The following is a 17100-nucleotide window of genomic DNA, read 5'->3' on the forward strand; positions in this document are numbered from 1 at the left end:
TCTAAAATTTGACATGTTTTTAAAACAAAGTGATATATTAGACTTTTTCTTTGGTGGCCATGAATAATATGAATATACTGATAATGATAAATTTCTAAAAGTCGCGAACAGATAAATAATTTTACATTTTTATATGGAAAGCTGATTGCATGGAAGATTTTAACAATATATATTTAGAAAAGAATATTAAATTTAACCCATTCCCTTCTCTCTCTCTTTCTTGGTCGTGAAACTTTGGGGGCCCATACCCCCTAAGCCCATACGCAGGTCTATAACACCTAAATGGAATTAAAAGGGTAACATAATTATAAAAGCCGAAAAAAATCTGAAGAATGGTTCGCATATAAAGGAGTAAACAATAGGAGGAAAACAATAAAAATGTTACTAATATATATCCAGTAGTTTAAGATGACAGAAGAATAAGATATTATTATTTATAGCCGGTGTACAAACAACACAAAGAACACCAAAACTTATTTTCCTTATTATATTTTATTTGTATTTTATTTGTATTTCATTCATATCATAGTCAAAATTACATCGATCCAGAATAACCGTTGTTCACGGTCAGTTGAACTCTGGATTTAACTTATCCTCAAGATTTATTTCTAAATCTTTAAGTTTTTAAGTTGAATTCAGTGTCCTTCTGGTCACTATTCACGGCTGATATGGATTTATTTTCAGTTTATTGAAATTTAAGATGAAATGACAGACTGATACACCAGTATCAGTTCATTCAAAATATATTATTTTTCATCAAAACATGCCATAGTCTTAGAAAGAGAGATCTGATGAAAAATCTCGAAATTTTTACTTCGCCATTTATGTATCACAGTGTCAAAGTAAATTTGTATAATGTGTTCCAAACTTTACATTTACTTATAAAAATGATTGAAATTTGTGCAATTAGAGGGCAAATTCGGATAAAACACAATATTGTAATATGAAGGATTGACTACAAATCTGGATCTCTCAGTACGATTGTATTAAATAAAGGAAGGCACAGCTCTGAAAATACATTATCACACATACATCATTATATTTTTTGTTCACTATCATTAACATCTGTTTGGTTTTGAGTCGAATGGATGCATCATGATGGTTTAAATGCCAAGATGAAGCATGGGTAACATTGTGTAAACATGTATCGATTTTATTCAAGTTGGAACATAGCACTGAAACCCTTGCGAGAGACACTGGAATCAGACTTGAACTTGAGGAAGAGCCCTGAACCCAAGGTTGAGCTGACTGGCTCGGGTATGTCCAGACCACATAGAATAACCAAAGGAGTCCCCTGGTCGCTATCACCATCATATATCTGGAATAACAAAAAAAAAATGTTTTATAGAAATGTGATCAGACTTATTGCCTCGGCCGTCTCAGGCTACCGTTGCAGAAGAACTGAACATTAAGCATTATGGTAACCATATCTTGTATCTTTTTATAGGCTGTTGAGACCTCTTAACATGGTGGATTCAAATCAAATTACGCTCGAAATTTCAAGGATCAATACAAACAAATTCAGAGCGGCTGTAAAATAAAGACCATCTGAAAACTGAAATTATTTCAAATCCGAACTATTTATCTTTAAACCTTACAGAATTTAGATTAAGATCTTTTTAACTTTGAATTCAAAATCCACTGGGATTTTTCGTTCAATCTAAATCTAATGATTGACTGCATGGTCACTTTTCAGAGCCGTATTGGGTTTATTTTAAATCGTACGAATATAACAAATATTTCATGAAAATTTGTATACACTCTACATTTCATCTGCATCATTTCTCATCTCAATTTGCATTAATAAGAGTGTTTGTCATATCTCACTAAATGCAGAAGAGCTATCACACTCCTCTCAGTGTACTGAGGACCAATACCTTTGAATTCAACTTTTCATCCTCATAAAGTTCATTAAAGCTCCATCTGGGGTGATGTTAGATGTTACCACACCAAAAAAGGGAGAAAATGTCACACTCAATAGATGAAAATCTCACTCAGTAGGGACCAGGGGCCCGTTTCATAAAGGACTTACAATTGTTGTAACTTTGCCATCATGGCAACTACCATGGTAACAGGGCTCAGAAGCCAATCAGAATTAAGGTTTCCATGGTAGTTGCCATAATGGCAAAGTTATGCATAGTTGCAACGCTTTATGAAATGGGCTCCAGAGTAGCTCTTATGCATTTAGAGATACCTTCAAAGAGTCAAAGTCACATCCCGTATGCTGTTCAACTTCGAAGTCATCGAAGGTAATGGTGACCATCTTATCAACAGCTCCTTCTATAATGAAAGTACAGTCATGGTTGTCGCCATACTCATGAGGATAGTTTGGTGAGAATATAAATCCACCATCAGAGGTAAAGGTGTGTCCACATCCTACAAAGAGAGAGAGAGAGAGAGAGTACGAAATACGACCTCGGCCAGATGTTGAAACAGACTGCCGCGAGGGTCAAATGCGAAGTTTTCTTTGAAAAAAAAAGGGAGTTTCGCAAAACACTTTCAAGAACATAGAAAATATGTCATGGAGTGCCATTCATAACAAAGAGCAACCAATAAGTCTTTGTCGAAAAATTGGTGAATCAAACCGGCAGTTTCGTCATTGACTCTGAACAGACGACATATTTGCCATTTTCCGTCAACTCCGAAACGTAGAATATAACTTCTGTTCCGGTTCGCGAATTTTCGACAAAGACCTCCCAGCTGTTCATTGTCATGTAACGGACATTTTAATAAATTTAGTGGAATCTTAAATTCGTTCTGCAGTCTGCTGCGAAAACTCCCCAATGATTACTTTTTACAGCTTTGGAATAGCTTTAGAATGGCCATGGTCGAAATTTTGTCAGAAATTATATTATAACATGTACAAGTTGTTGGTATATATATAGAGAGAGAGGATCAAGTCGGTTTCCAATGGCAGCTGAATACAAAATTTGTCATGACATCATTACGATGGTACTTGGACATTAATACATTGGGATATGCCCTTTGGATGAAAGATCTGAATTGGAGACATCACTAAAACATTTATATATGCAGCACAATGAGCATATTGGCTTTTCGGAGTTAAAAAAAACACAATTAGATTAATTGTATGTTCGTCTTTGTATCTGCTGATATCGACTTTTATTAGTTACCGGTTTATGATATGAACAGACGATGATAAAGGTTCAAACGACATGTAAAAACAAGGAATTAAATATTCCCCTAATTTGAACATTTCCGTAAAACGAATTAAGACTTCATCGACATACCACTTAACATTGCCCAAATAATGCAATTTACCTGAACAATAATTATTATTCAAATAAATTGTGAATGTGTATTTTACAAAATGATAATGATGCATGCAACTGAAGTCCATTTATTTCATTTTCTATTTACAATTTGAATTTACCCAAAATACTTGCTATGTATGTCTTAAAGAATCTTCATCAAATATAATGAAACGTATGAAAGTGTTTTTTTTTTCAAGTGTTAAAAGTTTATAATAATATTGGAGTGAAGGGCACGGGAGTTCGCTCTTAATGTTATAGGGTTGAGAGGAAGATAAGCCTACCGAACGATCCACCGGGTCACTAATAAACGAGGGAATTTTTTCACTCTAATAACTATTTGGATATACCAATTATTATCGAACAAAAGAGAATATCTGAAATTGTTCACTCTCTTAAAAGTGGGGTTTGCAAGAGTGGTTCACATACACCGTAAATTTGGAGTTTGAATAATATTTTGTTAACTCATTAAACTTCATGGGTCGCTCAAACTCCTTTAATGATCCTTATGTTCAATCCAGCAGAAGTGGATATATTCATAGTCACTCCAAATAAAGTCAAAAATTCATTCTTTATGAATTGAATAGTGTTTTATTTTACTTTCAAAGAGATAATACTGACCACCTCTCTCCCCTCCTGAAGTATACTTAGCGTGAAAGCCCTGTTTCGTTACAGAACTGTCTGATTTCATTCTTAGGAACATGGTATCTCCTGTGCTGGTAATGATACCAGGGTTGTTCAGACCACAGTATTCTCCTATCAGCGGTGCAGATGAGTCTGAACCATCGTAGATCTGTATAAGATGACAAACAATGGGTTCAAAGATATTATGTGGTTGCTATTTAGTATTGTTAATAATATCAATATTCCGCTTTTGTATATTGCGACGTCTCTCAAAACTTGCAGATAGGCCTACTTGTGAACAGGAAATACCGCAAGAGCTTTATAAGCATACATGGTTTTCGCATGATAACAGATACAAATTTAGGTGCAAGGGCATAGGCTGGTTTGAGCATGGGGAAGTGGAACTTAAGTCGTATGGGGGTGCACATCTTGGGGAGGTGCAAATAAAGTTTTGAAGATCAGCTGTTGACAGCGGAAGAAGGGGTACAAATTTCGTTTTGCTTGCCAGAGTCGGAACTATACTCTACTTCACCGGAGGGGTGTACGTGCATACAGTGTACCCCAGCCTTTGCCCTTGAGGTGGGGATAAGAAAAGTGTAAATTTATGCATTGCCAATACAATGGTTTGAAAGATTTGAACACAATGACCCTACAAGATGGGAGTCAAAAACACTACACCATACACGACATTTCGACACTACTTCAACTTCATTGGATGGAAGCGATTTGTGGAAGAGGCACATATTTCGTAGTTTGGCCCAGGAGTATGGTGCAGATCCCTAAATAATATATGTTTAATCAACATGAAATAATAATGCAAATTATTTTCTTTTAGCATTGATCGATAGATCAAGATTGAATAAATGGCATATATATTATTTCAATCTCCTCCTCATTTGATACTGATTTTCTTGGGTTCCGAAGGAACAAAAATCAGGGCTAAACCACAAAATGACAGTGGTCACTTTGTCTTGAATGTCGTGTCTTTGTGTCTTTTATAATATAGATCATTATACCAAACACTTACGCTAAGAGAATCCCAAGTGCAGAGGGAATTAGCCTCGAGCTCGAATTCATCTATAACAACGGTGACAGAATGGTTCTTGAGGGGGTTTGAAACAATATAGTCACATGTAGTACTGATGTCATAGTGTTCTGGATAATGTTGACTAGCAAAAGAACCAGAAGTACCACTGAAATATCCACCGCATGATTCTGTATAATAATGATAACAAAAATATTATAACAACAATAACACTTTTGAATTAAAAAAATAATAATCATACTACCACCACCACCACCACCACCACCACCACCACAACCACCGCTGCTGCTACTGCTACTACTACTACTACTAATCATGATACTAATAATAATAATAATGATAATGATAATAATAATAACAATAATGATAACAATAGCAATAATAATATAATAAAAATAATAAAAACAACAACAATAATAATAGTAATACTAATGACGATTATTACGCTCATGATTGTGATGATGATCACAAAAAATAATAGTATAATGATAATAATAATCAAGTAATTTTATTTACAATGTATAAAAGCTTTAGTGATTAAATTTGTCTTCCATTGGGTTCTACGTAGAATAATGTTTATCATTTATTTCATACACACATCCACATATAAGTTCGAATAACCAAAACACTCTTACAAACATTCGAAACACTTTACTATTAACAAAACACACCCATGTCAAACCTTATCACACTCGGTTTCAAGTAGGTCTAAAAAAAGTTAGGAAAACTGCTTTTGTCTGCGCCAAATCCAAATGAAATGCACATAAACCCACCATAGAAATAGCAGGGCTCGGGTATGTAACCGCCACCTGAGCCTGAAGTTCCAACGTAGAGCATAAGATTGGGTGATCCTCCTTTGGCATCCACAACGACGCCAGCAATGGCTTTGGTCTGGATACGTCCTTTTACTTCGGCTGGAGTCAGTGTTGTCTCGTCTCCTAGAATTAATGCCGCGGCACCTGTCATATTAAAACATTTACAACATCTAAAACATTCAGTAATAAACATGGGGTAATTAAATCTAACTTGAATATAGTTTGGTTTCACAGTATGCATGTCCATAGGTCAATATTGGCCTACAATGATTTCATTCCACATTGATTAGCTCTACAATTTTCGTAAGATTTAATGACCTTATACGGGCATCGATTGCTAGAGTCAAAAGTTTTTAAGCTTAACTAATGGTGTCCGGTGGAATACACAATTTGGACTTCTAGGCAAAAACAATCTCGCGTGGAGATCGCAAGGCCGCTACACTACATTGTATCTATTTAAAAATCCGTGCGTTCTCTGTACGAAAATCGTGCGATCAAAACATGTGTTCATAATTAGAAATGTATAGGGATATTTCACGATCGATTCCCGAATGTTCCTAGCCTCTCTACCTGTTTCAGGTGTGTACCTCACCAATCAAGCAGCAATAATCCACCTACCTCTCCTGAAAAGAATATAATAATTATTCTCTACTGAATGCAAGGAATGCTCCCCAGGGAGTGGAAATTGTGCACTTTTCGTGCGGGATTGAAATGAATCCAATGACCGGGGTAATAATATGCTGTAACGCGCTTTGAGCCATTCTGGGAAAAGCGCTTCATAAAAATTGGCTATTATCATTATTATTAAAGTTGTAACATCTTTTCTAAAGAAAAAAAAAGAAGAAGAAGCTACTACTGACCAGCTACGTGGGGCGTTGACATGGAAGTACCGCTGATGGTATTCGTAGCATCGTCCGAGCCATACCAGGCCGATGTGATGTCGACACCAGGTGCAAAGATATCAACACAACAACCATAGTTAGAGAAGCTGGCTCGGACGTCAGACGAGTCGGTGGCGCCAACTGTGATTGCCTAAAATATGGCGGGAAAATGAAAAATAGGAGCAATCATCACCCCTCAATCTTTAAGTGTCCTTAATGATTTAATTTGCATGATTTTCCCCACAAGCTGGGCTCCGGGACCTGCATGTCCATGATGTTGGTAGAAAGGTCGTAGGATATATACTCCTACCAGGACAACTCTCCCTCGTAAGAAAAAAAAACGTGGGCTCTTATCCGCCAAATAGGACACCCCCCCCCCCTTCTCCTCCCCGTCCACGGCGGGAATCTGAACCAAATTGGCATGATGATGATGCATACGATGGAGATTTGCGAGTAGGTCAATCCAATCTCAATTTTAAGGAGCAGATATATATAATTATGATTGGTGAAATTAATAGTGCATGCAGGAGAATAGGTCCTGAAAGAGCACCGTGCCTTAATCGTGCGTGTATTATATATCTCTTGCTTTTCACAGATGAGACTGACTTGAATCAATCACTTTACTTTTCGAGAAGGAGCTCCTAGAAATTATTATTTTGATTTTCACAATCTTTGAGATCTTCTCTTAAAAAATATGCTTTCAAACAATATTATTTTAGGATGTACAAAAACATCTGGGAATAATTACAAAACTTCCAGAAAATAAATGATATGGACATTAATTAATAAAGATTTGACATAGGAATCAGCATACTACAAGAACCTGCATGTTGTTGTAATGTTATTAATTACGAGTATTCAAAAATAAGCTAAAACATTTGTTTTCTCAATAATATCCCATTCGCATTTTTAAGCACTTTGAGAAGAGTACTTACTTTTTGGCATATTATTGTAACCCGCTTTGAACATGTTAATGGAAAGTGCTAAATAAATACCAAATAAATGTATGTATTATTTATGTCTAGGCCCTTTTTAACGCAAGAGACCGCCGTGATTAAAAGCGGCTTATGGTGGCGGTCTCAACGACCACTGGATTGCTGGAATAAACAAAAGAAAACACAGTGCTCACGTGGTAGAAATTAGCCAATCATTGAATATGATCCATATCCACATTTTTAAAACAATTCTTTAGATACATGATGAATTTAGTATACTTACCTCAGGGTTTCTAGCAGGAGACTTTTGACATGATGAGAAGTCATCATTACCACCAGACACGGACACACTGACACCAGCATTTACTACACCACGTATAGAAGTATCAATGATATCACTAACACCAGACCCTAATGACATAGTGATAACCGCAGGAAGAATTCTGTTCGCTGCTACCCAATCAACACCTAAAAAACAAGAATTTGACAAAATTGGTTCATTATTCAGAAGTCCGTGAAGTGAAAGTCGACTGCGTTTTACAAAAAAAACACATTGACCAAAAACTGCGTTTTTGGTCTATGTGGGTTTTTTTTCTTCATTATTTTCATGTATAGTATTTTTTTTCGAATAAAATCATATTGAATTGTCAATTACTACTTATTTGAAGTGAATGTAATCATGATAACGTGTTCTCGTACTACCCCCCGCCCCCCAAAAAAATGTCGTGAGCAACCTTTAGGGGGAAAATCGACACTCACGTAGCTTTCTGGGTCGCAAAAGCTGTTCTACATTATATACCGCCCCCACACACATATCACACACACACACACCCCATTATGTATACACATACATTTGCAATGATTTTTTTTGATAGGTGAGTTTCACAAGCCCATGAAGAGGCGTGTTTTTTACGACTATAAATTGAATTCTCTTTTTTGTCACACCATGGACACTGACGAAGAGTGTGACTTTACCTTTTATTTTCATGATTTTCGTGAGCTATAGGCTCCTTTTAAAAATCTATGATTTTTATTTTTATGTCATTCTACCATTACCATTTTTGATTGTATATATATATATATATATATAAATGTGTGAAGTTATACATATACATGTTATACATGTATATATATATATATATATATATACTTCAGTTACGAAACTACTCTACCAGCGGGCCCTTCATAGCATAATAATGTTATTATTACCCTTCTCCAATCTAGCAAGAAGACACTGCCTTCTTGCTAAGCGCTCACCATAAGGCAAAATGTCCCATTTTTATAAGTCTTTGGTATGATTCGGCCGAGGATCGAACCCTCGACCTTCCATTCACGAGGCGGACACCCTACCACTGAGCCACCATGTATATTTATGTTTATAGTATTTGGGTGATCACAAATCATCGGGAAAAGTAGAGAATATGTATAATGATGTAGGCATACCTGCGGCCATGTCACTGATGCTACCGAACCCGTTACAATTGAGAACACGTACTGCAAACAAGTTTGCCATCTTGGCCACTCCAAACGTAGTTCCTGCTGCCGTGCCAGCGCAATGTGTTCCATGCCCATTACAATCGATTCCCTGCATTGGGAGGCAATAGGCAACGGATTCGTAGTCAAGATATAAATTCTCTCATTTTAAATGAACAGATGGTTATGAAAGATAAAATACGAAAGAGAATAAAGAGATTGCTATAGAGTAGAAGTATAGATTTCATTGCATTAAGTAAATTTTTTTCTCTTTCATGAACGCTATTCCTTTTAGGATCTTTTTTACCCTAAAAAAAGAAAGCCAATTACTTTGAATACAACTTATTGTTTGATGGGTGACTTAGTTTTTCAGTGATAGTATGATGTTAATAATAGTCATTTCTAGGCTATATCCGTTTTTTCTATAGTAAAATTGCACGCCTCTCATTAATTCATTTAACTTATTTCTTTTGGCATTCATATATCCATTTTCAACACATTATAAGGGGATATATGAATAAAATATAATCAAATTATTATATTAAAAGGTATGTACTGTTTACAAACAAGAAGTGAACACTTTTTTTTAGATAGGATCAATTTAACATGAGTGTAAATAACATGTTGATATTGAGGGCAATATACCCACGAGAGAACTTTCGCATCATCGCACAAATTTGAAATTTGAAATTATTGAAATATTTCCTTCATTTATTATTTCTTGTCACCTTAAAATAGTTACACTAATATAGATATGCCTATATGATTATATTATGGAGAGAGGAGAAGATGGAAAAGGAGATGGACAGAGAGAGAGAGAGAGAGAGAGAGGGAGATGAAGAAAGAGATGGGGAGAAACGAAAACAGAATCAAGCAAAATAGCCAGATGCTAACTTACATCTCCACTAGGTCTAACATCGATTCCGACAGACGCCCTCCCATCAAAGTCCATGTGGCTAATGTAGATACCAGTATCGACAACGTAGATGTTAACCCCTTCTCCTTTATTTCCCATCGGTTCAAAGACGCCATCTCCTTCATGGGTCATCTGATCAACTCGGTCAAGCCCCCAGGACGCAACCTCATCGGTCCTTACCACACCGTCTTCTTCAATATATTCCACAGCATCCGACTCTAGAGCCTGCATCATAATTTACAGAGAGGCACTGGCGTAAATCCCGAGGGTGGGGGATAAAGCATTTTTACATGTTTAAGATACCCCTCTCTTATCACCCTGAACAAATGCAATTTTAGATTGCCCTTAAAGGGTGTTGCATAGTTTGAATTCTACAGCTCCTGTGGTAGTGAATTCCACAGGGCTGCTCCGGCATGAGCAAAGGCTCGATCGCCCCAGGATTTTGTAGATAATATAAATGGAATATGTAGAGACTAGATTGGGATGGTCGCAGTGTTGACAGTGGTGTATAAGAGACTTGTTGTAATGGGAAACTGATCCATTTATGATATGATAAACCATGGAGCTATTATAGCTCCTTGGATAAACCATAGGTAGAATTTTGAAAACTATGCGATCCTTTATGGGCAACCAATGGCAATGGAGGTTTTAAAGAACAGAAGTGATGTGATGGTGTTTATTTGACAAAGAAACAATGCGAGCTGCTGAATGCTGAAGTTTTTGAAGTCGGATAATTTTAGAGCTAAGACTATTACCGAAATCAAGACGTGAGGAGATGAGTATGTGCACAAGTTTCTCTGTTGCGCGCTGCAGAACGAGTTAAATATTTTCGAATGAAACCAATTTTACGCAATTGACTGCGGACAGATTTACAAATACCAATTACCTGATTTGACATTGACATTTGGGAATAAAAAATGACACCAAGATTGCGGCATTTATCCACTGACTTCATATCTATCGAAGTATTCAATACTTACAGCCTGAAGCATGTCATCAGTCAAAGCTGCAGAAAATCCATTGAAGACGGTTTTGTATTCCTGCAAGATTTTCGGGTGACCTAGGCCTGCTGCAATGGAGACTACATCATGACCATCCTGTAAATGAATTTCATAATGTGAATCAAAAATCGCGAATAACACACACGATTCAATCCATATTATATCTAAACGACAAGGTTACTTGGGGATTGCAATAATCTTATCTTATTTACTAAGGGTATAGCCGTCGCATCAGCTTTCATAAACTGTTCTCACAGCAGGCCTCGGTTCTGATGCGTCGATTGCATTTTATCCCAGAGGGTTCCATCTTTGAAACCGTTGGTGTCGACTCGGCCAGGAATGGAACCCATTACCCTCGATCCGGAGGCGGACTTATCTTCATAACTTATCTTTATAAGCGAAAATTAAAGAATGCCATAACCTTTTGTATCTTTCATCTGATAAAAATGAAATTATCAGCATTATCATGATTAAGCTCTTTTGTTTCTCTTTATTCATTTAGATCACGTTTTTTGGTGAAGTGGCAAAATTTAACCTCTCGATTATTAATCTCAACACTAATTGGCCAACCGTTCAAACATCATAAATCATACATCGTCAGTGTAGGCCCTACCGTTTTTCCTGATTTTCGAATGATATTGACTACTTCAATGATTAAAGACTTCCTATGAAATAGTATACTGAAACAATCATTATTATTATCATTATTATTATATCCTCAAGATTTGGGGTGCATCGCTATTAACATTGTCTATATTTACGGGTTAACGCTAAATAACAGTATTTTCCGTTCCAAATCGTTTTGATTTAGTCATGATCCGATAAAAAGGCCATTAGAGACCATTTAAGAGTTAGGGGTATTGTCCTACTGTCTTGTTAAGTAGGTCCATGGACCAGTTTAGACCCCAACTAAAATTCATTATAGACTCTAAACAAACAAATCAAAAATGAGATGCACCTCCGTAAAGTGACTTCAATCTTTAAAGATCAAGTCCACCCCAGAAGATGATGATTTGAATAAATAGAAAAAAGTCAAACTAGCATAACGCTGACATAAAATTGGATGTAAAATAAGAAAGTTATGACATTTTATAGCTTCGCTTATTTTTCACAAAACAGCGATGCACAACTCGGTGACATGCAAATTAGACAGCCATGATGTCACTGACTCACTATTTTTTTTTTATTGTTTGGCTTATACAATATTTCATTTTTTACAGATTTGACAATAAAGACCAATTTGTCTGAACCATTATAGTATTAAACAATGCTAATTCCACATGTTCAGAGAGGAATTAATCATTGTTTCACTTGACAATGAGAAAATTTGAATATTTCACATTTCATATAGTGAAATACAAAAGAAATAGTGAGTGAATGATGCCATCAGTCTCTTCATTCGCATACCGACCAGAATGTGCATATATCTGTTTTGTGAAATTAAGCGAAACTTTAAAATGCCATATAACTTTTTTATTTTACATCCGATTTTGATGAAATGTTCAGTGTAATGCTTGTTCGATTTCTCTTTTTTTTATTCAAATCAACTTTTTGTTGGGGTGGACTTGTCCTTTAATTATCTTTCCACTGGAAGCTATGCTAGTGAAATGATTGTTTTTCATTAAATGTGATCAGGTGAAGATATTTTATTAAGGTTCTAATTCTAATTACAACCCAATGACGATGAGCTTCAATCTAAAAATAAATCCTGGTAAAAAATCAGAAACGCCCATTACTGCATGGTTGGTCTATTTACCTTCATCTTAATGATGTAGCTGCCTGGGATGGGTTCTGCAGCCTTCCGTAGTTTGGCAGCTGAGGCTAAGGCAAGGAAAACCAGGACTACCACTACCAACACCTTCATGTCTGTAACGATAAATGTGTAGATATTTTTTCATAGCATTTATACCAAGTTTTAATTAGTTCTTTTGAAATGGAGACATAATTATAATAACGTTTTATTTACCCAGGGTAGCCACTTCAGTTAGGAAACTGCTCTTCCAGCGGGCCCTGCTTAACATAATATGTTATTATTACCCTTTTCCAATCTAAATGCTGAGCGCCTAGCAAGAAGGCAGAAGGTTCCATTTTTATAAGTCTTTGGAATGACTCGGCCAGGGATCGAACCCACGACCTCCCTTTCATGAGGCGGACGCTCTACCACTGAGCCACCATGCCCGGTATAAATAAGCATAAGCCACAGAATGAAAAATTATGATAACAATAACAAAATTATAAGCAAAGAGGAACGCGCCTTTGTACTGTTAAGAAAAAGACCCGATCTATTAATGTTCATTAATATGAACCTGACAACGGCAACTCGAAAAGAGTGATACAGCTTAGTGGAAACGCTCATAATAGCAAAGGCCACTTATCTGCCAATTAATTGAATTATAATATATAGGCCTAGTACACTTGACATGAAATTATGAACAGATTAAACCGAATCAAGAATAGGAGATTATAGTTCTGAGTATATTATATATACAAGAACCCAAATATTTTTTAATAATTATTTTTATGTGAGATAGAATTTAAATAACTGGTAACTAAAATCATATCACTTGAAATGGAACTTATTGACTAGTAATATCGAATGACACTATGAATGTGTTTCTAGACCATGCCTCACAGGAGTGTCACTGAATACACTCCATTCCCTTGGAAGCCATATTTGATATTTTGACAGGGGCTATTGAAAATATAATAATATTGCAACATAACGTTTGAAATTACTTTACTGGTCACAACTCATGATAATGTGTTCGAACAATCTAATCTTCAATTTTTGTCTGTTATGTTGCACGTTTGCGGAAGTTAATCATTTTTTTATATTGTTAAAGACAGTGTCCAATCATCAACGCGTATTTTCAACACAAATCAGTTTCAGTTTTCCCATGAAACTGGCGGAATCACGCATCGCCATCAAAGACAACGGTGCACCTGTGAAGTCTTCTGTACTTCTTCAGAAGTGAAAAGCTGCATTTGTTGTTCGTTCTTGAAAATATTATTGATTTCGGCTCTCTCACTTTGCTCGCTTACAAATTTCCAAAGTAGTATGCCGTATCAAAATCTCAACGCCTTCTCAAAAATGGCCTCATTACGCCACTGGCATGACTAGTGACAACAAAACAAATGTTATGTCCCTTTCCGGGCTAATATTGTTTTTCTTATTCCGATTTTTCATTATTTTGAATAATTTCTTTTTGTCCCTTACATCCTGTGTTTGACACCTTATAAAAATCATGTTATAACGCTCAAGAATATAGATTGAAAACTTACCGATTCTTGTAGAAGTAAGTCTGTTATGAAAAACGGACAATCTTATTCCAATTCTAAATATCAAAGTGAATTTATTGCTATTATATTCTGTACGTCTACATGTATATGTAAAAAAATTAGCTCCTGCACTCACGTTATCAGATACTTGAACATTGCACGTGTGCAATTTCCCATAAAAATTTCATAATTGCATTGTGCGTTATTACAGAGTTCATAATTACAGAACTGTTCAAATATAATTAACAGTTTTGATATTTATCATAATTGATTCTTTAGTAGATAAAGTATATTAATGGTCACAATTAGGCCCAGTATTCAACAAATACTAACCTTAATGTTATATGCAGGCAGATGCGTAAATGTACACACTGATAACGGTATATATAATAGTTCGGTTTATTTCCAATTGGACTAATGCCAATTCGTCTAATCACCAACTCGTCTACTATCATTTGGTCTACCATCGATTCGTCCACTATCCACATGGTCTAATTGTCATTTCATCTATTAACCAGGTGGTCCAATAGCCATTTAATCCATAAACCATTTGGTCTAATTGAATAAGTGTTAATTGGGAGAAATGAATGAAAAAAGTGGTATTAGAGCAACTGGTTATTAGACGAAATGGTCATAGACGAACTGATGATTAGACGAAGTGATTATTGGACCAAACGGTTGTTAGACGAAATGTTGATGGACGGAATGGCATTAGACTAAATGAAGGTAACCAAGTGGTGAGTGGACGAGTTGGTAGTGGACGAATTGGCAATTTACCAACAGTTCTATGACCTATATTAGGCCCACTGCGAATTCATAATGATTAGTGTTTTTATTTTAATCCATATTCATTTTGCTCTTTTCTGACAGAGGAAGTAGCGAAGTAAGTTAGGTAAAGTTTTGGTAGGAAGTCAATGATATAAACGATCACAGATTATTAATATTCCAACTTTCAAGTCTCATAGTGACAATCAATCATATTAGAATCTGTTAGCGGCTGGGATTTATAAAGAAGGTAGCAAAATTCTAACATCGTGATGTTTTTTTTCTATTTCCCAGTGAAAAGTAGGATTATCTTTAAGCGTTCGACTGTAGATGCACATTTTGTTCTTTATCTTCCATCTTCTTATTTTCTTATCGTCGGATTTTGATTTTTACCAATCCTTTTTAAGAGTGCATTCTCTATAACAAATATAATATAATACTGATTAGTAGTAATTCTTGCATTTTTTTAGGTTCTCTTTTTTTTCTTCAATTTTTGAATAAAATGTATTTGAATTCCGTCTTTGCCTCAGTAATTAACTTCCCATTATCATGATTATACCCCTCATCTATTCCACTATTGTTTCATTTTATATACTCCTTGCATTTTTACAATCTGTCTATATCATTCTCCTTTAACTTTCTTTTCCTCGTTTCCTTTCCCTTATATATTGGTATCACGAATTGGCTGTTTTTTGTATATTATTATAATAACTATGATCAATAAGATTCTCTTTCAAAAGTAATCGAATAATTATTTGTAATACTTGACTGATTTAAGCCAGGTTTTCCAAATTTTCTAATATGGGGACATAATCTGTAAAGGTACATTGTGCTAGTTTTATCTGAAAGGATTGGGGAAACAGCGCCCTCTTGTATGCATGCAGCAGGAGATTGCGACGACTCGGTCACAATCGTCAACAAAATAATGGTTCGACGTGCATGAAATTTCCTCAGTCGAAGACTAGAAGTCTAACTTAAAGGTCAAGTCCCGGGGTCAAGTCCACCCCATGAAATTGTTGACTTGAATCGAAGAGAAAAATCAATTAAGTATAACGCTGAAAATTTCATCAAAATCAGATGTAAAATAAGAAAGTTACATATTAAAAGTCTCTCTTATTTTTCACAAAACAGTTAAATGGATAATTCAATGATACGCAAATGAGAGTCTATATGATGTCCCTCACTTACTATTTCTTTTGTTCTATTGTGTGAACTATTAATATTTCAATTTTTCATATTTGACAATAATATTCAACTTGACTGAACAAAAAATGTTAAACAATGGTTCAAGGAGGAATAAAATTTTGTTTCACATGACATTGAGGAGAACATTTGAAAATTTCCTAGTCATATAAGGAAATACAAAAGCAATAGTGATTGGGTGATGTCATCAGTTCACGCATTTGCATACTGACCAGGACTCTGGGTATATAACTGTTTTGTGAAATTAAGCAAAACTGTCAAATGTCATAACTTTCTTATATTCCATCCGATTTTCATGAAATTTTTAAGTGTTATGCTTGTTGGATTTCTCCCCTTTTATTCAAATCACTTTTTTTTTTTTTTTTTTTTTTTTTGGGGGGGGGGGGTTTGACATGTCCTTTAAGAAGATGACTGATGTGATACAGTAGAAGTATGGGTGATGGTGGTGATGGTGGTAGTAGTGGTATAAGTAGTAGTAGTAGTAGTAGTAGTAGTATTAGTAGTAATAGTAGTAATAGTAGTAGTATCAGTAGTAGTAGAAGTAGTAGCAGCAGCAGCAGCAGCAGCAGCAGTAGTAGTAGTAGTAGTAGTAGTAGTAGTAGAAGTAGTAGTAGTATAGCAGCAGCAGCAGCAGCAGCAGTAGTAGTAATAGTAGTAGCAGCAGTAGTAGTAGTAGTAGTAGTAGTAGTAGTAGTAGTAGTAGTAGTAGTAGTAGTAGTAATAGTAGTAGTAGTAGTAAAAGAAGTAGTAGTAGTTGTGGTGGTTCGTAATAGAAGTCGTAGTGTAGCAGTAGAAGTAGTAGTAGTAGTAGTAGTAGTAGTAGTAGTAGTAGTAGTAGTAGCAGTATTAGCAGCAGCATCAGCAGCAGTAGTAGAAGTAGTATTAGCAGTA

The 17100-nt window shown here is 35.5% G+C and overlaps 1 protein-coding gene across 2 annotated transcripts; it reads right to left on the minus strand.

Annotated features, from left to right (window-relative positions):
* Positions 1-508: 508 nt before the first annotated feature.
* On the minus strand, positions 509-14433 carry LOC129259325 (extracellular serine proteinase-like). 2 transcript variants are annotated; one of them, XM_064105006.1, is made up of 12 exons: positions 14378-14433; positions 12719-12828; positions 10942-11058; positions 9944-10186; positions 9016-9157; positions 7856-8040; positions 6617-6788; positions 5715-5900; positions 4924-5111; positions 3894-4065; positions 2195-2376; positions 509-1318 (listed from the first exon to the last, which is right to left on the minus strand). In XM_064105006.1, exons 2-12 carry the CDS (start codon positions 12824-12826, stop codon positions 1154-1156), a joined length of 1860 nt encoding a protein of 619 aa, XP_063961076.1. In that variant the 5' UTR covers positions 12827-12828; positions 14378-14433; the 3' UTR covers positions 509-1153. The 2 variants fall into 2 exon arrangements, with proteins under 2 accessions (XP_063961076.1, XP_054753630.2); XM_054897655.2 differs by lacking the exon at positions 14378-14433 and adding an exon at positions 14245-14363.
* Between the last annotated feature and the right edge of the window lie 2667 nt (positions 14434-17100).

Source organism: Lytechinus pictus, chromosome 1 (assembly GCF_037042905.1).
Source record: "Lytechinus pictus isolate F3 Inbred chromosome 1, Lp3.0, whole genome shotgun sequence".
In the NCBI taxonomy this organism is placed as follows: Eukaryota; Metazoa; Echinodermata; class Echinoidea; order Temnopleuroida; family Toxopneustidae; genus Lytechinus; species Lytechinus pictus.

Coding starts and splice junctions, on each gene's coding strand:
- LOC129259325 (XM_064105006.1), bottom strand. CDS start 12,826: ATGAAGGTGTTGGTAGTGGTAGTCCTGGTTTTCCTTGCCTTAGCCTCA. Junction 9,158..9,943: donor ATGTTAGACCTAGTGGAGAT/GTAAGTTAGCAT, acceptor CTCCCAATGCAG/GGAATCGATTGTAATGGGCA. Junction 6,789..7,855: donor CTCCTGCTAGAAACCCTGAG/GTAAGTATACTA, acceptor GCCATATTTTAG/GCAATCACAGTTGGCGCCAC.